Consider the following 26,780-nt stretch of genomic DNA (forward strand, 5'->3'; position numbering starts at 1 on the left):
GATAAACCATGGTGGAAAGCGTCCCAGTCACCACCAGCAGCGGCAAACTCGCGAACAAAGGGAAGGTGCCTTCACAGACCGCAGTCGGCTCGCAGCGCTGTTGGCGGGTGGTCGATTTTGGCGGGATATGCTTCAAGCGCAGCTTGGGTTTTGGTGGGCTCCCGCCCGGCGTAAGCCTTTGCTGATTCCTGCATGCCGGAAAAGGCGAGGGATGTCTCTGCGGGTGCAGCGTTAACACTGCGTCGGCGTCCTACTGCTGTAACACAGCAGCCAAAGCTGCGGCAGCAGCTTGGAGGTTGCCGAGACAATCCTTCCTGGAGCAGCACTCCCTCCCTGGCAGTGGCGGCAAACCAAACGCTTGTTCCCACTGCTGCGCTGGCGCCAGGATCTCCCCGCCCTTCATCACCAGGGTTTCAGCACCCGGGGCCATCCGTGGCGTCACCCCGTCATCCGTCTCTTCATCCGAAGGTGACTGGGTGAGAGCTTTTTGCCTAGTCAGCATATATAATCGCTACCTAGCTACATGTAACTAACAATCACTTCTGATGCCTGTGTAGTGTGTAACATACACGGGGGCGCACACACTATAAGTTGGAGGTAACATGTTTAATAAACAAACTATGAATACTCTGAGTCCTCTAGATAGGTGTGGCTATCTGTCGCTATGTGTGTGTGAGTTAAACTAAACGAACGAGTCAGCAGCACACATGCTGCCTGACCCACGAATCCCAGTCAAGACTACACGACAAACGAGGAGCGAAGAGCGACGACCTTTCAGTTGATCCCCACAAACGAGCCCCGAATCCCCTCAGCACCCCCCTTTACTTCCTTGGCAGCGGCCTCGCTACGGCCTTGGCCACGCCCCCTGCTATATCAAGACCGGAGCTCCCCGCTCCCAGTCACGTGTCCCTCAAACCTCCAATGGAGGCTCCCGGTGCTCAGCGGCACCCCAAAAACCGTGTCCACCGCAACAACGCAGTGACCTCTATTTGTGTCTCTATACGTGTACTCTTAATGTCATAGCCCTACAGTGCTTAACTCCTCACAACTACAGTAAGGGAAAAAAGTATTTGATCACCTGCTGATTTTGTACGTTTGCCCCCTGACAAAGAAATGATCAGTCTATAATTTTAATGGTAGGTTTATTTGAACAGTGAGAGACAGAATAACAACATCAAAATTCAGAAAAACGCAAGTCAAAAATGTTCAATTGATTTGCATTTTAATGAGGGAAATAAGTATTTGACCCCTCTGCAAAACATGACTTAGTACTTGGTGGCAAAAACCTTGTTGGCAATGATGTGTGGCTCTCTGAGCTTTGGGCATCCTTTCATTTTCAAATCGAGGATTCTGGACACAAAACGCCGAGCTTGCAGCAACAAACAGCACAAAACAAGGTTGCAATAAATTAGAATGAATACATTTGTTGACTTAGGCGTGGTTCGTGTAGCATCTTGGGAGCAGAGATGAGAGGTCTCCCAAGTGGATGGGAGCGAGGGAAGATGCAGAAAGAGAAGTAAGGTGGCCTGCAGTGTGGTGAGTGGGTGGGTGAGTGAGGTAATAAGAGTGTGAGAGAGGGAGGTGGCAGAGTAAGAGTGTGAGTGGGTGGGTGAGCGGGTGAGTGAGGGAGTGAGATGGTGAGTGGGTGGGTGAGTAGGTGGGTGAGTGGGAAGATGAGTGAGTGGGGTGATAAGAGTGTGAGTGGGTGTGTGGGTGAGGTAGCAAGGGTGTGTGGGTAAGGTAGCGAGAGTGTGAGTGTTTAGTCTGGGATGTATTTTGACCGCGATTGCATCATCCGTTGTGATTGCACTCTTAGAATCCGAAAGCTGCCTTAGTCCGGCTCTCTGAACTTCGTGTAGTGATGCACGGTGATTGCTATGTGTCAAGAATCTCGCTGCAGCGATCCAATCAGCTGTCACTTGAGTGAGAGTAATCTCGTGCTGGAGCAGTGGGTGAACCAGCAGTTGTTGTTGTTCACTCGTGTCGCTGTGAACCAAGCGACATCAGTTTGATTACTGGTTGTGGCTAACAACTGGGCCGAGCGATTAGAACTGGTCCTTGTCCTACCCATTAACAAAAACACAGACACACAGTGGCCACCGTGGTGAAGTATGGTCAAGCAACCTCCATATTCGACACTATTTGGAGGCCTTCATCCAGAGATGGATTGACAAAGGGCTGTAAATGAGGATCTTGTACTGAAACTATGAGACCCAGTCAATCTTTTACATTCCCTTGTACTTTTTAAGTCCTGGGTTATGAATGCTGCCTTTTCGATGATGAAACAGTTGCAATATCCATCCTGCACTTCGTTTTATGTTAACAGTTTAATCTCAATTTTCCTGCAGTGAGTGCCCTAAGAGCAATAAGTAACTTATCATTCGGTTCATGTTCATCTTAATTCTCACCTAGCAGCCACTTTCGTCAACCAACCGTGAACCCACTGCACCAACGCATGATGGTCAATGTCTGAATGAGCGTGACGGGACTGGAACATGCTTCATCCATAGCTTACAAAGTTGCCCTTTTGCTCTCAAGAAACGCACTGTCACGTTGCTGTTGTTGTTTCCAACTCTTGATGAGTGAGACCCTTCGTGTTGTTAGCGATCTTTCACCCAGCACCTCGGTTCCCGTTTCATGATCTGAATAGACGCAGGTCTCCCTTGCCAACTGGTTACCCTGCATTAATGCACTCAACCTGGGTAAAATAGAGGACGCCCTCCAAATGGGTAGGATTTGTCGGCATTTTGGAGTCTGTAATGGAGTCTAACGAAGATCGTCGTGGCAGAGGAACGTACCGAGAAAAGACAGAAGTTTAGTTTGGACGCCGCCCACTAAGATGACTTTTGTGAGGTTCAGACCATGGGAGACGGGGGCTGGGTCATCCTGAGTCTCCTGGGAGACTGAGCTCCTCCTGCACTCACAGCACAGGACACACACATAGTCTAATGAGGGTCCCTGTCTCTCTACACACACAGCGTGATACACACAGAGTCTAATGAGGGTCCATGTCTCTCTACACAGCACGGTACACACACCGAGTCTAATGAGGGTCTGTGTCTCTCTACACACAACATGGGACACAGAGAGTCTAATGAGGGTCTGTGTATCTCTGCACACAGCATGGGACACAGACTCTAATGAGGGTCTGTGTCTTTCTACACATAGCATGGGACACACAGAGTTTAATGAGGGTCTGTGTCTCGCTACACACAGAGTGGGTCACACAGAGTCAAATGGGGGTCTGTGTCTCTCTACACACAGCACGGGACACATACAATCTAATGAGGGTTGATGTTTCTCTACACATGGACAAGACAGACAGTTCTCGACTTAGGAACCAACATCCCCCTCGTGTGCCACAGTGGCAGCCTTCTTAGGCGCTGCTCGCTAACAGCACTTGCCCCAAACAGCCTGTTAAGGCTACACATGGGATTGTTGTTGTTGGGGTGTCCTTTGTGTGTGTGCATGCGCACATGCCCGTTTGTGTGTCTGTACAATTGTGGTGACTCATCGCCCCTCTTCCGACTACAAACTAGCATCAAGGAAAGTGAAAATATTACTTTTTTTCTATTCATGTTACTTAATTTGATGTTGTATTTACTATGTACGATATTTATTCTTACTTATGAGTTTAACAATGCTTCCCTCTTTCGATATGTATTCTAAATCATGAGTTTAACAATGCTTCCCTCTTTCGATATTTATTCTTAATTAGGAGTTTAACAATGCTTCCCTCTTTGTTGAACCATAACACTATTTATAACACTGACTGTGTTGGCATTTAAATATGGTGCATTATTGGGTTCGAGTTCCAGAACCGTTCGACTTACGAATAAGTATCAGGAACAAATTACGTGCATAATCCAAGGACTGCCTATATGGGATACAACTGCATACAATTGGATTTATTAGGAATCACATCACGACCGTTTGCTGATTTGTCCACCAGGTGACAGACAGAGCTCGAGATTGAGTCTGGGTTGGCACTGACCAGAGATTCTCATGCAGGGGATCCTGAAAAACACAAACCCGCATTTCAAATTAACATTGACATCCTAAACAGATGCCCCACCTCCACCTGCTGTTTACAGTGGAGCGTGACATCAGGGAATTAACAAATACCTGCACACCGAGAATGGTGAAACACAGGGCTCTCTAATGGACCTATTTGTCAATATCGAGATTATCCTCTTTGGTTCTTCCGGTAATTTCACGTAGGTAGAAAAAATTAAATACAAAATTATCGCGACGTTTCGACCGCTTGTGTTGCATGATTTATTTTTATTTTATTTTTTCTATCTACGTGACTTTACCGAAATAACCAAAGAGTATGGATTCCTGCAGTCACGAAAGCTTCAAATCAATTATAAAAAAAATAAGCAAAGGCTTTATCCTTTCTGAGTATTAAAATAGGCGTTAAGATGTTCAAACACCAAACAGATACCTATTGCAAGGCATCAATTCTCAACCAGAGCTATTAATACTTTGATACTTGAATTGCTTTTGTACTCTTTGCATCACAAACAGGATTCATTTAACTGGACATGGACCCCAACCAATAACAAAACCACTCTTTGCAGGTCTAGTCTAGCAGCTAAAAAAATGGTTAAGTAATTTTCAACAACTCATGTTTCGAACTCTGAATAAACCAAACTTTTTATTTCATCAGGTAAGGCCCACTGAGCTATTTTGCTGTTTTTTTAGAAGCGACCTGGTCACACATGATAGCTCAACAAATTGGTTTATCCGGTTGACATTTGAAGTAGCAGCCAAATACCTTAAACGCGTAACGTTGATTATAAATGTGGAGATGAACCGGATGATCCAAAGAATAATATACTTGACCACGGTGGGAGAGAACAGAGCGAAATGCAAACTCTAAATTTACCGCAGGCGTCGCCAGGATCAGGGTCGGACCCATGACCTCCTGCATACCAGGCCGGCTAAATGGCGATGTTGTACTGGACAATTCCAGGTCTGAATGTCACTTAGAAGCAAAAGCGCATTTATTTCTGGAGACCACCACTTCCTCCTAGATCAATAAACACTGAAATAAGATAGCCAACAATGTCAACATCTCACAGCGAGGTGCACCTATCCTAGTTGTAGATCAACCCTCTTTTGAGAAACCAAGACTGTGAGTATAAACTATAATAATAATAAAATACTTTGCCAGGTAAGGCCCACTGAGCTATATAGCTCTTTTTCAGAAGTAACCTGGCCACAAATGATAGCTCAACAAAGTGATTTATCACATGGAAATGTATATCAGCCAAATACTACAAAAAGAACGTTTCTAAATATGGAGGGAAAAACCGGGAGACCCAGGGAAAAATCCACACGACTACAGGGTGAGAGATACCACTAAATCCAAATATATAGCCGGCGTCAGGGTTATAATTGAACCCACGACCTCCTGCATACCAGGCGAGGTACTTAACATATTCTAGCTACCACGGCGAGTGAATGGAGGTGGTGCCACCTGCAGGAAGGAGAGTGGGTCCTGCACGGCGAGGGCGGCGAGCAGCTGGTTGATCTCCTGCTCCAGGCCGCGTGCTCTGCTCTCGTAGCAAGCGATGTCCGCCTGGATGCGTGACAGTACGGAGCAGCCCTCCTCATCCACGCGCTCAAGCGCCTCCCTCTCCTCCTCCGTAAGCTGCTCCCTGCGGCGCTCAAACTCTCGGCTGATCTGTGCCTTGATCCCACGCACAGACTCCTACACAGAAAGTTCCGAGTTGAGTCACTCGTAAGGTAACGACGCAATGTGGCGTCGTACAGGCAATGATTGTTACCATACCTCGATTATGTACATGGAGATGGGCGACGTGTGCATTGGGAGCTCGGAAACATATGTAATGCGAGCGTAAACGGGCTCGCGGGATGTGACGTAACAGGTGGGAGGAGTTAGGGTCACGTGGGGAGAGAGAGAGCTTTTAAGGACAGGAACCGGAAGGGCTGGGGGAGAGTGTGGAATTAAAGACAGGAGGAGGCCACGCAGGGCAGGAGGAGGAAAGTGGCGTGATCGCCACAGGTCGGGACTCGGCACCGTTGGCCAGCGGTGTCCGGGCACGGAGGAGACGGAGAGCCAGCAGCGGGGCTGCATAGTGAGCAGCCGTGGGGCTGCAGGTTGGAGGCAGAGAGGCTGAGTAACGAGCCAGCAGCGGAGCTGCATAGTGAGCAGCCGTGGGGCTGCAGGTCGGAGGCAGAGAGGCTAAGTAATGAGCCAGCAGCGGGGCTACATAGTGAGGAGCAGCAACAAGTCTGCAGGAGCGACGGCAGCAGTGGGGCTGCCGAGCGGGAGACGGAGGAGACTCTGAGCGAGACGCCGTGCGGGCAAAGTGTACGAACCAATAAAGGACAACGGAAACAGACCCAGTGCAAGAGTCCTTTATTACACATACATAGCACAGGGAGAATGAGAATGGAATATAAGGGGAAAGTATCATAGGCAAGGGTAGTATAGGAAATACTTCTATCTTGATTTGAAGCTTTCGTGACTGCAGGAATCCATACTATTTGATTATTTTGGTAAAGTCACGTAGGTAGAAAAATAAAATAAATCACGACATTTCGATCGCAACACAAGCGGTCGTCCTCAGGCGAAAACAGTGAGAGAGCTGTTACAAACAAGGGGTTATATATTTTTATCAGTTAATGGTGAGATTATGGAGAGAGGGAGATTAGGGAGAGAGATTAGCAAGTCAAAGTTAATGAGCTTCCGTCGTCGCGTAAGAATACCGTTCTAACTCTGGAGAGAGAGAATATGAAGAGAGTGATTAGGGAGAGAGAATAGCATGTCAACGTTAATGAGCGTCTGTCCCCGCATAAGAACAACGTGGCTGTACAAGAGCACGGTAGCAGTGTTAATGGTATGTTCATGGGAGATTAGGGATTAGGGAGAATAGGAAGATGAGCAAGTTAATAACATGTATATGTGTGAGACAAGCTGCGGTGCTGGCCGCTGCGCTGTGAGAGGAACCTGGTTAAACACAAACTGCGGCGCTGGCTGCTGCGCTATGAGAGGAAAGCGTGTAAAAGTCCATGGTGGCCGTGCCAGCGAGACATACCGTCTATAGAACAGCAAGAGAGAGCCATCGATACATCAGGGAGCAAAAATGTTAGTGATAGCACAGCCCGTTAATGCAAAGGCATCCAACAGGGCAATACAACTGAGAGAGTCGAAGGTAACAGCCAAGCGGCAGGAAGGATGGAAGCATCACAGCAAGTTATGACTAACCTGGTTAATAAACATATAACCCCTTATTTGTAACAGCTCTCTCGCTATTTTCACCTAAGGACGACCGCTTGTGTTGCAATCGAAACGTCGTGATTTATTTGTATTTAAATGTTTCTACCTACGTGACTTTAATGAAAGAACCAAATAGTAATTAAATACTTCTGTATGTAGCTACACGTTGCCAAGTGTGTATCTGGGGGAAATAAAAAAAAACACATCTATGGGTATCATTCGCATCTGTCTGTCTGTCTGTCCGTCCCACTCTGGATATACCAAATGGTGCGTCGGAGGGAAACGCGAATATAAATGAAACCAATTCTCTTGCCGAGGTCATTCTGATTAATTGCGTCAAATGTTTATGAATATCTATAACAAATACACGTGACAATACCGTATTTTTCAAGTGAAAATGTGCTGGAATAGGCAAATAATGCAATACTCTCGTCCACTCTTCCTTGCACTCCGGCTATGTTGGTACAATCCAGATTTGGGGGGCCAAAAAGGAGGATCGCAATCTTCCATAAGCATTGTGGTTGTGATCAATAAAGGAATCGACAGGGCAAGTCGCAAATGTATCGTCCAACGTGGATTGATTCCGTCCGTCCCCAAAACTGCTGTCATGTTGGAAGTTGCATTGTAAATGAAATACAATTCATAGGGAAAACCAGAAGAGGGATTTGTGCGACTGCCGTCTCTCTCTGTACCTCCACGCGCCGGTAGTCATCCCTGAGTGTCTGTGTCCATGTCGCCGCCGTGTTCCTCTTCTCGTCTCTCCCCTCTTTCTTGACTCTGAGCTCCTCCTGCGTTGGGGTAGATACATAAATACATATGTGGTGCTCGCCATTGCCATTGGTGGATCACTTGTAGATCATCATCCTGCTGCATCTCTCCGATTAGCACGGTTGGCTACGAAATAAGTTAAACACACATACACAGATCTGTTATCATTATATTTCTGCATATGTCTTCATTTATACTTTTACTTTTCCCACAATTGAATACGGACTGCACATGTATTGAGACAAATAATCCAAAGGGAACTACTGTGGAGCAATGCAATATTCTAAGACAACATCATCAACAAATATCACGTATTTCTAAAATATATTTTAAACCTCTTCCAGTGACGGGTGTAGCTACTTCTCACACGCCATACTTTACATAGTAACGTTTCTCACTTAGTCAAACTAATAATTTGAATTCTCATGTAAAATCTGATTTAACATGCTGTCAAATGTTGGCTGGGCTTAGACCATCAACTCACTAAACTTGAGAATCTGGTTTCAACCATGAGCTACCGACTAGATTTCAACTCAGCATTACAGCGTTATCATCTCAGCGTTTTCATGTCTGAACCACCCTGCCACATCTCCTGGCACTCCCTGTAAAGGGGCGTTTGGTCACAACAGGAACTCACATGGTCGAGGCGAGGGGTCACAGCCTACTGATGTGAATGCCTCAACCTCCTGTAACAATGTGGATTACAATGGTAAATGACACTTCACCTGTCTTGTCTGTTGCGCTTTTTCCACTGTGATGACTCTGTGTCCGGAGTGGTCTCCTGTGACGGGGCAGACTGGGCAGACCGGGATTTTGTCCTGTTCACAGTAAAGAATGAGCTCCTCTCTGTGCTCCCGACACCTTCGCTCCTCCAGGTTCGCGATGGGAGCCACCAGGAGGTGTTCTCTCAACCTGAGATTCTCCAAGTGAGGCCTCAAGTGCGTCGCACAGAAGGACATCTCACATCTCAGGCACGTCTTCACTGCAGGAGTCTGGCCGTCACCGCAGATGTCACACACAACGGCCGCGGCCATCCTGTCTCCAACTCTAAGCTGCTCCGCCAGGTTGGCAAGGGCCACGTTCTTCCTCACCTGGGGTCGCACAGGGAAGGTTGCACGGCACTGCGGGAAGCTGAAGCTGCTCGCTGTCTCCCAGGCGGCCTCCAGGCACCGGACGCAGAATGAGTGTCCGCAGCTCAGCGTGGAGAGGCAGACAAACGTGCCCAGGCAGATGTAGCAGCGCAGCACACTCTCACTGGGAGTCACGCTCGCTGTGTATATCAGATATACGCTGGACCAGGACCTCTCTCTTATAGCGATGGTGAAGAAGGAAGTAACATACTTAAAATATTTTCATTGTCATCGTTTACATCTAGTGACTGCCTGGAATGTGAACCCACGCCATTGGGGCACAAACACCTGCTTCAACGTGAAGATGTCTACAGCACACACCATGATATGAACATTTATTAATTAGATTTACTCTTTAAAATATTAAATCATCACTATGGGGACCTCATTTGCCAGTAAAAATATGATAATTGGTTCTTTACCCTTCTATCTGGCAACAAAACTGACACCTTTTTGCAAGGAGTCATGTTTGCATAGACCGCAATACCTGCAGTCATAATACAAACAAAAGAACATAACTCTGATAATGTGCACTGTCCCTGAAGTTGATTGGTCCACACCCGAGACAGCTTTCCTTCGAGCCTAGTCTCATATGGGTTGGACCAGATGACGCCAAAAGGCGCACAACTCAAGGACAATGCACCATCAGAGTATGAGAACTCGGGGCAAGCATCTACACTATGGGGACCTCATTTGCCAGTAAAAATATGATAATTGGTTCTTTACCCTTCTATCTGGCAACAAAACTGACACCTTTTTGCAAGGAGTCATGTTTGCATAGACCGCAATACCTGCAGTCATAATACAAACAAAAGAACATAACTCTGATAATGTGCACTGTCCCTGAAGTTGATTGGTCCACACCCGAGACAGCTTTCCTTCGAGCCTAGTCTCATATGGGTTGGACCAGATGACGCCAAAAGGCGCACAGCTCAAGGACAATGCACCATCAGAGTATGAGAGCTCGGGGCAAGCATCTACACTATGGGGACCTCATTTGCCAGTAAAAATATGATAATTGGTTCTTTACCCTTCTATCTGGCAACAAAACTGACACCTTTTTGCAAGGAGTCATGTTTGCATAGACCGCAATACCTGCAGTCATAATACAAACAAAAGAACATAACTCTGATAATGTGCACTGTCCCTGAAGTTGATTGGTCCACACCCGAGACAGCTTTCCTTCGAGCCTAGTCTCATATGGGTTGGACCAGATGACGCCAAAAGGCGCACAACTCAAGGACAATGCACCATCAGAGTATGAGAGCTCGGGGCAAGCATCTACACTATGGGGACCTCATTTGCCAGTAAAAATATGATAATTGGTTCTTTACCCTTCTATCTGGCAACAAAACTGACACCTTTTTGCAAGGAGTCATGTTTGCATAGACCGCAATACCTGCAGTCATAATACAAACAAAAGAACATAACTCTGATAATGTGCACTGTCCCTGAAGTTGATTGGTCCACACCCGAGACAGCTTTCCTTCGAGCCTAGTCTCATATGGGTTGGACCAGATGACGCCAAAAGGCGCACAACTCAAGGACAATGCACCATCAGAGTATGAGAGCTCGGGGCAAGCATCTACACTATGGGGACCTCATTTGCCAGTAAAGTGCACATTATCAGAGTTATGTTCTTTTGTTTGTATTATGACTGCAGGTATTGCGGTCTATGCAAACATGACTCCTTGCAAAAAGGTGTCAGTTTTGTTGCCAGATAGAAGGGTAAAGAACCAATTATCATATTTTTACTGGCAAATGAGGTCCCCATAGTGTAGATGCTTGCCCCGAGCTCTCATACTCTGATGGTGCATTGTCCTTGAGTTGTGCGCCTTTTGGCGTCATCTGGTCCAACCCATATGAGACTAGGCTCGAAGGAAAGCTGTCTCGGGTGTGGACCAATCAACTTCAGGGACAGTGCACATTATCAGAGTTATGTTTATTTGTTTGTATTATGACTGCAGGTATTGCGGTCTATGCAAACATGACTCCTTGCAAAAAGGTGTCAGTTTTGTTGCCAGATAGAAGGGTAAAGAACCAATTATCATATTTTTACTGACAAATGAGGTCCCCATAGTGTAGATGCTTGCCCCGAGCTCTCATACTCTGATGGTGCATTGTCCTTGAGTTGTGCGCCTTTTGGCGTCATCTGGTCCAACCCATATGAGACTAGGCTCGAAGGAAAGCTGTCTCGGGTGTGGACCAATCAACTTCAGGGACAGTGCACATTATCAGAGTTATGTTCTTTTGTTTGTATTATGACTGCAGGTATTGCGGTCTATGCAAACATGACTCCTTGCAAAAAGGTGTCAGTTTTGTTGCCAGATAGAAGGGTAAAGAACCAATTATCATATTTTTACTGGCAAATGAGGTCCCCATAGTGTAGATGCTTGCCCCGAGCTCTCATACTCTGATGGTGCATTGTCCTTGAGTTGTGCGCCTTTTGGCGTCATCTGGTCCAACCCATATGAGACTAGGCTCGAAGGAAAGCTGTCTCGGGTGTGGACCAATCAACTTCAGGGACAGTGCACATTATCAGAGTTATGTTCTTTTGTTTGTATTATGACTGCAGGTATTGCGGTCTATGCAAACATGACTCCTTGCAAAAAGGTGTCAGTTTTGTTGCCAGATAGAAGGGTAAAGAACCAATTATCATATTTTTACTGGCAAATGAGGTCCCCATAGTGTAGATGCTTGCCCCGAGCTCTCATACTCTGATGGTGCATTGTCCTTGAGTTGTGCGCCTTTTGGCGTCATCTGGTCCAACCCATATGAGACTAGGCTCGAAGGAAAGCTGTCTCGGGTGTGGACCAATCAACTTCAGGGACAGTGCACATTATCAGAGTTATGTTCTTTTGTTTGTATTATGACTGCAGGTATTGCGGTCTATGCAAACATGACTCCTTGCAAAAAGGTGTCAGTTTTGTTGCCAGATAGAAGGGTAAAGAACCAATTATCATATTTTTACTGGCAAATGAGGTCCCCATAGTGTAGATGCTTGCCCGAGCTCTCATACTCTGATGGTGCATTGTCCTTGAGTTGTGCGCCTTTTGGCGTCATCTGGTCCAACCCATATGAGACTAGGCTCGAAGGAAAGCTGTCTCGGGTGTGGACCAATCAACTTCAGGGACAGTGCACATTATCAGAGTTATGTTCTTTTGTTTGTATTATGACTGCAGGTATTGCGGTCTATGCAAACATGACTCCTTGCAAAAAGGTGTCAGTTTTGTTGCCAGATAGAAGGGTAAAGAACCAATTATCATATTTTTACTGGCAAATGAGGTCCCCATAGTGTAGATGCTTGCCCCGAGCTCTCATACTCTGATGGTGCATTGTCCTTGAGTTGTGCGCCTTTTGGCGTCATCTGGTCCAACCCATATGAGACTAGGCTCGAAGGAAAGCTGTCTCGGGTGTGGACCAATCAACTTCAGGGACAGTGCACATTATCAGAGTTATGTTCTTTTGTTTGTATTATGACTGCAGGTATTGCGGTCTATGCAAACATGACTTCTTGCAAAAAGGTGTCAGTTTTGTTGCCAGATAGTAGGGTAAAGAACCAATTATCATATTTTTACTGGCAAATGAGGTCCCCATAGTGTAGATGCTTGCCCCGAGCTCTCATACTCTGATGGTGCATTGTCCTTGAGTTGTGCGCCTTTTGGCGTCATCTGGTCCAACCCATATGAGACTAGGCTCGAAGGAAAGCTGTCTCGGGTGTGGACCAATCAACTTCAGGGACAGTGCACATTATCAGAGTTATGTTCTTTTGTTTGTATTATGACTGCAGGTATTGCGGTCTATGCAAACATGACTCCTTGCAAAAAGGTGTCAGTTTTGTTGCCAGATAGAAGGGTAAAGAACCAATTATCATATTTTTACTGGCAAATAAGGTCCCCATAGTGTAGATGCTTGCCCCGAGCTCTCATACTCTGATGGTGCATTGTCCTTGAGTTGTGCGCCTTTTGGCGTCATCTGGTCCAACCCATATGAGACTAGGCTCGAAGGAAAGCTGTCTCGGGTGTGGACCAATCAACTTCAGGGACAGTGCACATTATCAGAGTTATGTTCTTTTGTTTGTATTATGACTGCAGGTATTGCGGTCTATGCAAACATGACTCCTTGCAAAAAGGTGTCAGTTTTGTTGCCAGATAGAAGGGTAAAGAACCAATTATCATATTTTTACTGGCAAATGAGGTCCCCATAGTGTAGATGCTTGCCCCGAGCTCTCATACTCTGATGGTGCATTGTCCTTGAGTTGTGCGCCTTTTGGCGTCATCTGGTCCAACCCATATGAGACTAGGCTCGAAGGAAAGCTGTCTCGGGTGTGGACCAATCAACTTCAGGGACAGTGCACATTATCAGAGTTATGTTCTTTTGTTTGTATTATGACTGCAGGTATTGCGGTCTATGCAAACATGACTCCTTGCAAAAAGGTGTCAGTTTTGTTGCCAGATAGAAGGGTAAAGAACCAATTATCATATTTTTACTGGCAAATGAGGTCCCCATAGTGTAGATGCTTGCCCCGAGCTCTCATACTCTGATGGTGCATTGTCCTTGAGTTGTGCGCCTTTTGGCGTCATCTGGTCCAACCCATATGAGACTAGGCTCGAAGGAAAGCTGTCTCGGGTGTGGACCAATCAACTTCAGGGACAGTGCACATTATCAGAGTTATGTTCTTTTGTTTGTATTATGACTGCAGGTATTGCGGTCTATGCAAACATGACTCCTTGCAAAAAGGTGTCAGTTTTGTTGCCAGATAGAAGGGTAAAGAACCAATTATCATATTAAATCATCTTCTTGGTTCTTTAGGTAAAGTCACGTAGAAAGGAATTAATAAAATAATAAAAATTAAACATAATAAAATACAATTCTCACGACGTTTCTACCCACCCTGCTGTAGAATAATACATAGTGTAATATTACAATGTATAGTAATGCAGTGTTTAATTTAATGTTGGGTTTGTCTATGGCAGTATATAGTACGGGGTAGATCCATGTGATGTAAGAAAAAAGTTTAGCTGGAGGCATATTATATTTTTTGCGACATGTAATTGTAATGTATGACTTACTGTTATTAGTAGCTCAGCTTATTGGAGAGTATATTGAGTATATTGATGATATCGATGTAGTTTATATTTTATTTTTTTACGTGGTGGTTTGGCTGCTGCAGCTCCTTACTATTAAAATTCCTTCCCCTTGTTAATGCTAATTCTACTTTCTCCCTTATTACTGCTAATCCTACATAATACACGAGCATATAATGACTTTGAGGCCCCCCACACACATTCCACATGTAGTGACTAATCCCATATCTGCATTTCCATAAATATGCTAAATTCCTCTGTTGATATGCAAATTCCTTTGTCAAGGCTCTCTCCTCCTCTAACCCAGCTTATATAGACGCTGCCAAGCTTGGTGGTGTTCATTCAGACGCTGTCTTTCCGACAGCCCTGTTCTTCACCTAAGGACGGCTGCTTGCGTTGTGGCCGAAACGTCGTGAGAATTGTATTTCATTATGTTTAATTTTTGTTATTTTATTATTTCCCTTCTACGTTACTTTACCGAAAGAACCAATAAGATTAATTATTGCAGTCACGAAAGCTTTAAATCGAAATATTAAATCATTTCAATAAATTAGTGTTGTTAATATAAATCGGCAAGGCTCAGCTGCCGTGGCTTATTCTGAGATGAGTATTGAGAGAAAAGCTCATCCTACAGCTTAGCACACAAGTTGGTGTTCGTGGCAAGACAGAGCGATTGGGTGCTACGGTGGCTGGGAGATTTTATCTCGCTCACCTGATACCTGCTTTATATTTACAAAAAAAATGTTACCTTGTGTGTGGCATGTTCTAAGTGAGTTTTTTTTCAATTCTGAACTTCATACCGCACTGGGGGAAAAAACTGTCCACAAGTCCATTCTAACTGGAAAGGAAATTATCCTTGTGATGTGTGTGCATTGTGTAATTGTGTGTAATGCTGTTGTGGGAGCATGGGAGTAACTGTGACCACACCTTTTGGCTGCTGCAGCTTCTGTGATTGAAAATATTCAAAATGTTTAAAATATATTTCGTGGAAATGTTTTTCTTCAGAATGCAAACAGCCTTTAGATACAAAATAGAGTACTGCACTGCTCTCACTGATATTAATGTTAAATGTAACTAAATCAGTCTTTTCAGTCTTTTTGGTATGATGGCCCCCAATGAACACCACTGCCCCCCCCCGCACCAGGATACTGAGGCTACAATACGTAAATTTATCACGTGTCCACGACTAGCGAACGTTGTGTTAGTAAGGTATTTATTTCATACTCTTGGTTCTTTCAGTAAAGTCACGTAGAAGGGAAATTAAAAAAAACATTGTTTTATAAATGTATTTTTTCCCTTTTACGTGACTTTACCGAATGAACCAAGAATATGAATCCCTGCAGTCATGAAAGCTTTAAATCAAAATGTATTTGTTTCATGTTGCGTTTTAGTGTGTTTTGTGTTAGTTAGTTATTAATTATTTATTATTGTGTGTGTTTTTATCGCAACGTGGCATTGACATTCCCAACGCATATTTGACATTTCTCCTGCACAATATCCATGCTGCAGGCTGTGTCTCTCTTGAAGGCTGGTCGGAGTGGGGGGCTCGTTGCTAGCAAAGGAGTTTACTTGACATTTAAAATAACAATAACGCTTAAAAGCAAGATACTAAAACTACATCTATCTTTTTGGTTCTTTCGGTAAAGTCACGTAGAAAGAAAAAATAAATTAAATAATAGCATATGACGTTTAGATTGCAACAAAAGCAATCATCATCAGGTACAAATGAAAGAGAAAACAAACCTATGTAGGCTTAAAAATATAATGCAATACAACACAGAGAGTCGGCTAACATATGGTGATTGCTTGTGTTGCAATCGAAACGGCGTACGCTATTATTCTGCCTGGGCACGAGTTGCTTGAATGTCATTGTGGCATCTAAGATGGAATTTGTCTGTAGACTCCCGTGACCCATCCTGTAATTTTGAGCCTTTTGCTTGCAGTGTGAATATATCGCCCACTCTACCTACCTCCATCTTCCACTGTTGATGATGTCACCTTCTCTCACCCTCACGTTGTCCAAAACTCCGAGACTGGATATTCTCGTCCCAATAATTCACAGACGCACCCACTGCTTATTTCACATGCGTTGTTTCACATTCACATGCACAGCTATTAAACACGGGTCCTTCATCTTTCCACAGCCCCTCCCCAAGTGGTCTGGTCTTTGCTCATCACACCACGCTGCTCCTCTGGCGTGTTGAAGCACAGCGTGGTGCAATGCACAGTCATCATGCAGCTAAAAAATCCTGACGGCATCTCCTCAAGGATTTTCAGAACAACCATAAGTTTACTTCCCCGAGTAGATCCCTTTGAGCTAAGAAACTCTTTTCCAAGGGTGACTTTGCCAGCAGACATCATCAAAGCATTCCGTAATTACACACCCATTGACTGGCCCAATCATACACTCACGCACTCACACACTCACTTGTCCACTCACCCACTCACCCACTTATAACACCCACTCACTCATTCACCCATACTCCCACTCTCCCAGTCTCTCTGAGACGTATATTTGGAACTTCTTTCACATCGTACGCAGCCAACTGAGCTAATCGGAGTTGCAGGGGAAGGACAACAAACTAAACACAACAAGAAGCAGTTCTAAAGAAATTCGTTTTGAAATTTTGATTATTTTAAAGTACCATAGCTCCAGTGGCTTCCTGACCGAACCAGATCACTCTTGTGCTCAGGCAACAGCAGGTGAGATGCGTTGTGCATTTATAATAAAGGACTTCGCCGACACACTGCTGGGTCTCCGTCTCTCTCTCTTTATTCTCGTTGACGCTCACACTCCGCTGGTCCCGACAGCGGACCGGCTGCTCCTCGCGCACGCCCCGCGCGCCACTTCCGTCAGTCGCACCGCTCCCCGCTCCCGCACACCGTTGGCTGACGATGTGCTGGAAGCGTCTCCAGCCACGTGGCTGATGGCGCAGATACCCTTCGGCCACCCAACGTGGTCCTGCTCCGTGACTCCACTAACTGACCCGGAGCCCATTCCGGATCCCACCTATATTCCCTTCACCACGTGATCCTGTCTCCACCCTCTCACCGCGCCCTTCACCGAACCTTCCAGATCCCGACCTCTGTATAGCGCCCCGCTGGCTCCGCCCTTAGGCTCCGCCCCCTCTCTCCTCGCATCCGAATGGACCGGAGGTGAGCGGCGGACCTTCACATACGCCCCCATACTGGGCTCCACCCCCAATATCCCAGAACATATGATTGGCCCAGAGCCGAGCAGTGAAACCCCGCTTACGCTCGCATTACATGACCCCCCCCCCCCCGATGTAAAAGACCAGAAATAATCACGTAACGTCAACAAGGTTTGCTGCACCCCAAGATGTAACAACTTCTCAGCGTGCAGAACCCGAATCAACTCATATCGCAACGGCAATGGAACGACAAGGCGCTAGCGGCCTCGCAAGTCTTTTCTCCACATCAGCAATCCATCCCGGAGAGCTGCTCCAGGAATCCCATCTGACGATGGATATCCCTTTGACTTGGCAGCCTGACCCCGCAAGGCCGCAAGCGAGTCATCGAGCAACTTTTCACGAACCCACACGGAACGCGGCAAATTCAAAACCCAACCAGCCGGCTTCGGACAGTTGGAGTCCGCGGGCTTATCCACAGCGGACATGACAGGCCGAGAGGGCTGTGGGGCCCGCGTGCACCTATTTGTGCCCGAGGCACACGCGCAGGCGAACCCATGTGGCAGTCGAGAGGGAGCATCCGCATTAGCGTGACGAGAACCCTTACGGTACTGAATGTCAAACGAGAACTCTTGTAAAGTTTCCAGCCATCGTGGCAGCTGGCCCGAGGGCTGGTCAACTTTCAAGGAGTATTGCAAAACCGCATGGTCCGTGCGCACAATGAACTTTCTGCCATACAGATAAGGGCGGTATTGGCAGACAAAATGCACGAAAGCCAACAATTCCCGCCGGGTGACACAATAGCGGGTCTCAGCCGGAGAGAGAACGTGACTCCCGTAAGCCACAATGCATTCGATGCCGCCCTTACACTGCGATAAGACGGCGTCTGTATCCAAAATGAAAGGCAAAGAGAAATCGGGGTAATCCAGTGTCGGTGCTGACGCCAATCAATCGCGTAGGCCGGGAAATGCCTGTTCCTCCTCCGGCCCCCATTTGAACCTCTGATTCTTCGCCGTAAGGAGGTGCAGCAGCCTAGCGATCGTAGCAAAATTTGGTACAAATCGGCGGTAATAGGAAGCAAACCCGACAAATTGACGCACGTCCCCCACCGTGGTCGGAGTTGGCCAGTCCCGAACGCATGCCGTTTTGTCCGGGTCCGTGGCCACCCCATCAGGGCTGACAATGTGACCCAAATAGCGCACGGAGTGTTGCAATACGTGACACTTCTTGGGCTTCAATTTCAAATTAGCGGAATGCACCCTAGAAAAAACGGCATCCAATCTCTGAAGATGCTCCTCAAACGTGCGGCTGAAAACAATGAAGTCGTCCAAATATATCTGGCACGTGTCCCACTGGAGGCCGGTCAACACGAGTTCCATCAACCTTTGGAACGTAGCGGGGGCGGCGTTCAATCCCATCGGGAGACAATTAAACTGAAAAAGCTCCTGAGGCGTACGGAAAGCCATCTTTTCCCTCGACAACTCGTCAAGGGGGAGCTGCCAGAACCCTGAGGAGAGGTCGAGGGTCGAAAAAAATTTCGCCCTAGACAAGGCATCGAGGGAATCATCCATACGCGACAGGGGGTACGCGTCCGCAACCGATACTTTATTCAGCCTCCGGAAATCAACACAAAAGCGCAGGCTACCATCCTTTTTCTTCACAAGAACAACCAGAGCACCCCACGGGCTGTTAGATGGAGAGATAATGTCAGCGGCCAGCATGTCATCCACCACGCCACGAATGTGATCCCTCTCCGAGGGGCTCAACCGATGCGGATTCATACGTATGGGACTAGCTTCCCCGGTATCAATGTGATGGGAAAGAAGCGAGGTGCGCCCCAGATCGAAATCATCTTTGCTAAAGACATCGGAATATTTGGACAGCAGCGCGCGAAGCGCAGACCCCTGGTACGCAGTCAGGGATGTGTTTTCCTGACACAACTCAGCGATCCATCGATCGTCCGACGACTTTGAAGTCGAAACCCCCACCACGAGACAATGCCGATCCGCTTCAGCATGGGCCGTGAACACGGTAGTGGCATGGGCCAAATCCGTACTGGCCGGCACCACGACATTGTCTGCACCCCCGTGCAAAACTTGTAAAAACGGAGGCTGACCCGGACGAACAATTGTCCGGGCTGCAACCAGCGCCAGGCCGCCGGTAGCAGTGTTGGACGGTGACAGCAACACACCCGCCACCACATTAACCCCAGGCACGGGTTTACGATAGCGCAGGGTAATGAGCATTTGCGAGCCTGGAGGAATGTCGACCGAGACGTCGGCCAGCGCCTGCACCGGTAGGTCTGGGGAGGAACGGCCCAATGGCGGCGGCAGAAAGAAAATCTTACGGCCCGCCGGCTACTCAATGCAACCCTGATCCACCCTAATTTTAATTGGCATTTTTGCAAGGAAATCGGTCCCCAATTAGCAAGGCACAGGGAGGGACCTGGAGATCAACACCGTCCCTAAAGCCGACACGTCCCCAACGGAAATGTGTGCTTCCACCTGGCCCACGATGCCCATACTACCCCCGTTAGCAGCAACACACGCATCGAATGCCGGACGTACCCTTGACGCCGGAATGGAAAGAAGATGGAAAATGACATCCAAGACGATAGTGGCCGATGCGCCCAAATCAACTAAAATCCGCACATCAACCCCTTGTATAGAGCCCGGCATGGTAGAGGACCCTGTGGCGGCTGCAACGACTCTGCGAGCCAGTTTCCGCCACTGCGTCACTGTCCGATGCGAATCAGCTAGGGTCCCCCAGTAGGACAGGCCCCTGGATCGCATGCAGACAACGATGAATGACAGCGGACCGGCTGCTCCTCGCGCGCGTCCCGCGCGCCCCTTCCGTCAGTCGCACCGCTCCCCGCTCCCGCACACCGTTGGCTGACGGTGTGCTGGAAGCGTCTCCAGCCACGTGGCTGATGGCGCAGGTACCCTTCGGAAACGCAACGTGGTCCTGCTCCGTGACTCCACCAACTGACCCGGAGCCCCTTCCGGATCCCACCTATATTCCCTTCACCACGTGATCATGTCTCCACCCTCTCACCACGCCCTTCACTGAACCTTCTAGATCCCGACCTCCGCATAGCGCCCTGCTGGCTCCGCCCTTAGGCTCCGCTTCCTCTCTCCTCGCATCCGATTGGACCAGAGGTGAGCGGTGGACCTTCACATACGCCTCCATAGTGGGCCCCGCCCCCAATACAATGTGTAATGCGAGCTTACGCTCGCATTACACATTGTTTGTTCAAGTGGCAGAAACAGTGAGACCTGTATTTCTGTATGGGGGTGGATTTTTTGCAATCAGGTGGTTGCATTTTGAAGGCATTTTTCCTTTTATTTTCCATGATGCTAAACATTTTTTGCCACGCGTCAATCTGGGAGGACATTTCCCAGGTAAATTGTTTCCATATTTTTACCACAGGCCACCCTCGTTGCTTTGGAAACGATGGTCGTGCAAGCGTGGTTAACTTGTATAGGGGCCAAAAACAAGTCGGCTCAGCTTGTGTCAAATCAAATTACATCCGTTAAGGAGCACAGAATTACGTGATGGGAGTAAATGTCCTTATATCAAAGACAACTCACCCACCAATCGCACCCAATTGTATTTTTAAATGGTTTCAATAATTTGTATTTACTTTATTTGCGAAGTATACATTTTTCACGCTATACATTGCGTATGGATTCACTTTATTTTCCCATTCAGTGAGAGCCACTGAGGTTGTGATGAGTTTTTTTTTCCATTCTTGTTTTTCTATGCCCTCAGTACCATGAGTCCTGCTGTAACGTGCACCGATGCTTACTTTGGTGAGGGTGATATTGCCAAGTAAAATAAAGATCAATTGACCCACGTTATGTGCCAGCGAGGTGGTCTTGTGGCAGTGCTTGCCACTTCGTTTCAGAGGTTCCACGACAGCGGGTGTTGTCACTGTCACTGCTCTGTCTACAGCAAAGTCGACGTTTACCATACAAAAATGACACCGCAAACGATTTCCCATTTTATTTTTACCAGGTAAGAGCCACTGAGCTATATAGCTATTTTTATGAAGCACCTTGGCTATCACATATAATAGCGCAACGAAGGCTTATAATGTGGAAATTTACAGCAGCCAAATACTTTGAGCATTTGTTGATTGTAAATATGGAGCGACAAACCGGAGGAATCCAGAGAAAAATACACATGACCAAACAACAAATATACAGGCGTCAGGGTCGAGATCGAACACACGACCTCGTGCATATAAGGCAATGGAGTTAACATCTGACCTCCACGGCGAGATGTTATCTCAAATGTGATTGCACACAGCTGCTACAATCATCGCCTGCTACAGGCAGACTCCTGCACCAGTTTAAGCTTGTATATGAGACTCATTCTGGTTTCTCCAGTTCTCGGCAGGTTAAACTTTGAATACCTATTCACATACCCACCTGGTGACAATCAGAAAGAAACCAAGGGGGTTACCGAGGTAGAGTTGATGGGGGGGGGGGGGGGTTCTACCAACATTAGGCAGGGGACAGGTGAAGTTGCCTGGATATTTCCAGATATTGTGGGTATAGAGGTTACGAGAGTAACCACCAACCTAGATTGACGTAGACATCCACACATGCACAGACCCGTAGAACAGATCGAGTCTCCAAGGCCCACTTAGAGGAACACGTAGACCCATTGACGAACACTGAAGTGGTGCAGCAGCAGATGCTGGGAGCATGGAGTTATTGGAGTGGAATGAGCAGGCTGGAGGCAAGGGTGGTTGGCTTCATTCGAATCGCTCGCTGTGTGGCTCAATGAGACGCTAGACCAGTACCTCTCTTATAGCGACGGTGAAGAAGGAAGTAAAATACTTTAAATACTTTAAATTGTTGTTATTGACATTATGAGACACAGCCTGGAATGTGAACCTGCATCCTATGTGCACAAACACGATGCACACGGCTACTGTACACACCTGTCGGGATTTACCTTTAATGAACATAATATATGTAAGGAATATATTCTTTAAAAAACACACAAAAAGAGAAAAAACACTTAAAGAAATAAGTTGTTATTGTTTATAGTAATATCAATCGAAGAGGCTCAGCTGCGAAATCTCATTAGTGAGATGAGTATCGAGAGAAAAACTCATCCTTCCACAGCTCAGTGAACAAGTCGGTGTCTATGGTAAGACAGAGCAATGGATTGGGTGCCAGAGTGGGGAGATGCTATCTCCCTCACCTGTTGTACAGGAGGACCTGGTACAGGGAGGAACAATGTTCCACACTGCCCACCAGGGATTATTTAGCTGTCTGTCTGTCTGACTGTCTGTTTGTCTGTCGTACATAATATAACACGTTCCTTCGGAGTGGGCAGGTAGGAACTTGGTTGGACAGCGCATTCGTGCACGACAGACAGACAAATAATCCCTGGTGGGCATTGTGGAACCTGTTGTTCCTACCTGTATGTATACAAGATAACTTGACTTTAGGTAGCCAGGCAGACAGCCCCCTGAACTATCGCCCCCCCCCCCTCCCTTAGGCCCCTCCCCCCTTAGGCCCCTCCCATGACCGCCTTTCTCTTAGGCCCCTCCCCTGACCACCCCCCCCCCATATCCTCAGGCCCCTCCCCTGACCCCCCTTCCCTTAGGCCCCTCCCCTAACCCCCCTTCTGTTAGGCCCCTCCCCTGAGCACCCCCCCCATATCCTTAAGCCCCTCCCCTGACCCCCCCTCCCTCAGGCCCCTCCGCTGACCCCCCCCCTCAGGCCCCTCCCCTGACCCCCCCCCCTCAGACCCCTCTCCTGACTCCCCCCTTCCTTAGGCCCCTCCCCTGACCCTCCTCCCTTAGGCACCTCCCCTCTCCGTACCCGGCAGTAGGTCTCCACCAATCAAAGAGCTGTTTGTAAGGTCTCCACCAATCAAAGAGCTGTGTGTATTATATATTATGTACGACAGACAAACAGACAGTCAGACAGACAGACAGCTAAATAATCCCTGGTGGGCAGTGTGGAACATTGTTCCTCCCTGTATAATACACACAGCTCTTTGATTGGTGGAGACCTTACAAACAGCTCTTTGATTGGTGGAGACCTACTGCCGGGTACGGAGAGGGGAGGTGCCTAAGGGAGGAGGGTCAGGGGAGGGGCCTAAGGAAGGGGGGAGTCAGGTAAACAGCTCTTTGATTGGTGGAGACCTACTGCCGGGTACGGAGAGGGGAGGTGCCTAAGGGAGGAGGGTCAGGGGAGGGGCCTAAGGAAGGGGGGAGTCAGGAGAGGGGTCTGAGGGGGGGGGGGTCAGGGGAGAGGCCTGAGGGGGGGGGGGGGTCAGCGGAGGGGCCTGAGGGAGGGGGGGTCAGGGGAGGGGCTTAAGGATATGGGGGGGGGGGTGCTCAGGGGAGGGGCCTAACAGAAGGGGGGTTAGGGGAGAGGCCTAAGGGAAGGGGGGTCAGGGGAGGGGCCTGAGGATATGGGGGGGGGGGGGGTGGTCAGGGGAGGGGCCTAAGAGAAAGGTGGTCATGGGAGGGGCCTAAGGGGGGAGGGGCCTAAGGGAGGGGGGGGGCGATAGTTCAGGGGGCTGTCTGCCTGGCTACCTAAAGTCAAGTTATCTTGTATACATACAGGTAGGAACAACAGGTTCCACACTGCCCACCAGGGATTATTTGTCTGTCTGTCGTGCACGAATGCGCTGTCCAACCAAGTTCCTACCTGCCCACTCCGAAGGAACGTGTTTTTAATCTGACGCTGTCCGTATATTTGGAGTTTGTGTGTCTCTCTCTCTCTCTCCGCGAATTCGCGGGGGATTTTCTACGGTTTTTCCCATCACATTTATAATCATCATCACGTGTTTAAAATACTTGATTGCAATACATTTCTACCTGATAAGCCACTTAATTGCGCAATCATTTGTGCCAGGTCGCTTCTGAAAAATAGCTAAATAGCTCAGTGGGCTTTCCCTGGTAAAATACATAGTTTTTGGTGTAGTTGTAGATACTTCGTGATGTCCCGTAATTCCATTTCCGCGTAATTATCCCAATGTAATGAGTTGCTTGCAAGTCATTGTGGCATCTGAAAAGGGATTTGTCACCAACTCCCGTGACCAATCCTGGAATCTTGGGGATGTATTTGCAATGTGAATCTATCACCCACTCTAACTTCTTCCAAAACCACTGATTGCGATTTCAACCTCTCTCACCTTGTCGGAGACTGGAAATTCCCCTACCGACTATTCACCATTAACAGCCCCACCGACTACGTATAACATGAACGGCAATTAGCGTTCACAATTAAGTGGCACCGATATCACCACGATGCTTGGTGATATCATCACGCCGCTTGATGACATCACTATCACCTGTGAGATCAGCACTAAAAACTGCTTTTGAGGAGCTGTACACCCCTAGCTGCCACTTCTATGCAGAGTAGCCTGAAATCAAATGCACCGCTCCGGATGTCCACTGCAAAGTGTAATCTTGAGTCTCGATGAATGTGTGCTGATCTTTAAAGGTGCATTGAAAATGTTGATACTCCTGCTGTTATAGAGTGAGTCATGCTGTCAGCTATTGCTTCAAAGTTTGGTCGTACACGTGATGTATATCATTTATCTTCTTGGTTATTTCGGTAAAGTCACGTAGAAGAGAAATAATAAAAATAAACATAATAAAATAAAATTCTCAAGACGTTTTGGCCACAACGCAAGCATCCATCCTCAGGTGAAGAACAGTGCTGTCGGAAAGACAGTGTCCGAATGAACACCACCAAGCTTGGCAGCGTGTATATAAGCTGGGTTAGAGGAGGAGAGCGCCTTGACAAAAGAATTTACATATCAACAATGGAATTTAGCATATTTATGGGAAATGCAGATATGGGATTAGTCACTACTTGTGGAATGTATAGGTGGTGGGTAGGTCTCAAAGTCATATTATGCTCATGTATTATGTAGGATTAGCAGTCATAAAGGGAGGAAGTATTATTAGCAGTAATAAAGGGAGGGAGATTTTATAGTAAGGAGCTGCAGCAGCCAAACCACCACGTAAAAAAGAAACTAAATATAAACTACATCCAATATCATCAATATACTCAATATATTTCGATTTAAAGCTTTCGTGACTGCAGGGATTCATCTTCTTGGTTCTTTCGGTAAAGTCACGTAGAATGGAAATAATACGTGACTTTACCGAAAGAACCAAGAAGATACTAAATATACTCTCCAATAAGCTGAGCTACAAACAGTAAGCCATACATTACACTTTTATGTCGCAAAAAATATAATATGCCTCCAGCTAAACATTTTTCTTACATCACACGGATATACCCCGTACTATACACTGCCATAGACAAACCCAACATTAAATTATACACTACGTTACTATACACCACCTTAGACTATACATTGTAATATTACACTGTATTATTCTACACACCCTACCGTATACCACACTGCTGTATATTCACTATACAATTACGATACTATATATTACCTTATACATTATATTAAACATTACACTTTTATACTATTTATTATTGCACAATCTGCGACACTATACCATTGACCGTTGCGTGAAAGGTACTAAGAGGAAGCAATGAAATATGTCAATGGGAGAGTGGTGAGGGGAGACTTGCAGCGGAGCAAAGACTCCATTCCCTGAGGAGAATGCAAAGGATATATAGTCAATGCCAGCGAGTGGACTGCGGTCTTAAAGTCACCGTAAACGTGAACACAATCAGTTAAGACCCGAAATGGTTTATCACGTCCTTCCAATGATTGCTGAGCCAGAATTTCAACAAATACAAACAAGCAACAGACGAAAAATATGGCATTATTTATTTAGTTATTTATTATTCTTTTTTTATTATTATTTATAACACCAATAAATCCAATGCACTCCTGGAAGTGCATCATTTAAAAAGTTTTGAATCAGTACAAGCACATTCCAGATAGGTTTTTGACATAACAGTGTCGCATCAGCAGAATCAAGCTTTCTCGAATCAATGCTGGTGAACTTTCAGATTAAATAGGCAAGTGCCAATCTTTAAGATATGGGTCCTAGTTCGATACATATTCACATATTTGTAAATCATATTTCGTGTTAAATTATGTAATACATAACTAATGTTAGTTTATCTCATGTACTGCGTGTTATTTACTGTGATAAAATAGGATGCATTTTTTTTATACTGTAAATCAGAAATTGTCGTTTTGTTCGGAGTTATTATAGTGTTTAGATAGTTAATGAGCAAAATGTATTTACTCATGCATGAAATAGTGATGAATAACTGTATAGTTTATAAATATTGATTCAAGTATACTTGACTACTGATGATACACTGCATGTCAAAGCCAATGCAGAATCTGCTCGTATTATCAATGATACTGACATGTGACTATCCCAGAAGGTGATGAGCCTGATGAGTTCTGTAAT

At 46.6% G+C, this 26,780-nt stretch overlaps 1 protein-coding gene across 1 annotated transcript in view; it reads right to left on the reverse strand.

The window, feature by feature from the left end:
- Nucleotides 1-26,780, reverse strand: part of LOC133359430 (uncharacterized) — a 99,474-nt gene that overhangs the window by 39,095 nt on the left and 33,599 nt on the right. The window contains exons 2-7 of the mRNA XM_061577843.1: nucleotides 9,112-9,290; nucleotides 8,746-8,838; nucleotides 7,945-8,040; nucleotides 5,486-5,719; nucleotides 3,995-4,017; nucleotides 2,799-2,914 (exon numbers count right to left, since the gene is read on the reverse strand). Of these exons, the coding sequence (XP_061433827.1) occupies nucleotides 2,799-2,914; nucleotides 3,995-4,017; nucleotides 5,486-5,719; nucleotides 7,945-8,040; nucleotides 8,746-8,838; nucleotides 9,112-9,290 (741 nt within the window). The remainder of the gene's footprint in view (nucleotides 1-2,798; nucleotides 2,915-3,994; nucleotides 4,018-5,485; nucleotides 5,720-7,944; nucleotides 8,041-8,745; nucleotides 8,839-9,111; nucleotides 9,291-26,780) is intronic.

The sequence above is a fragment of the Lethenteron reissneri genome, chromosome 65 (assembly GCF_015708825.2).
Source record: "Lethenteron reissneri isolate LAM-NWPU_2019-01 chromosome 65, ASM1570882v1, whole genome shotgun sequence".
Classification (NCBI taxonomy): Eukaryota; Metazoa; Chordata; class Hyperoartia; order Petromyzontiformes; family Petromyzontidae; genus Lethenteron; species Lethenteron reissneri.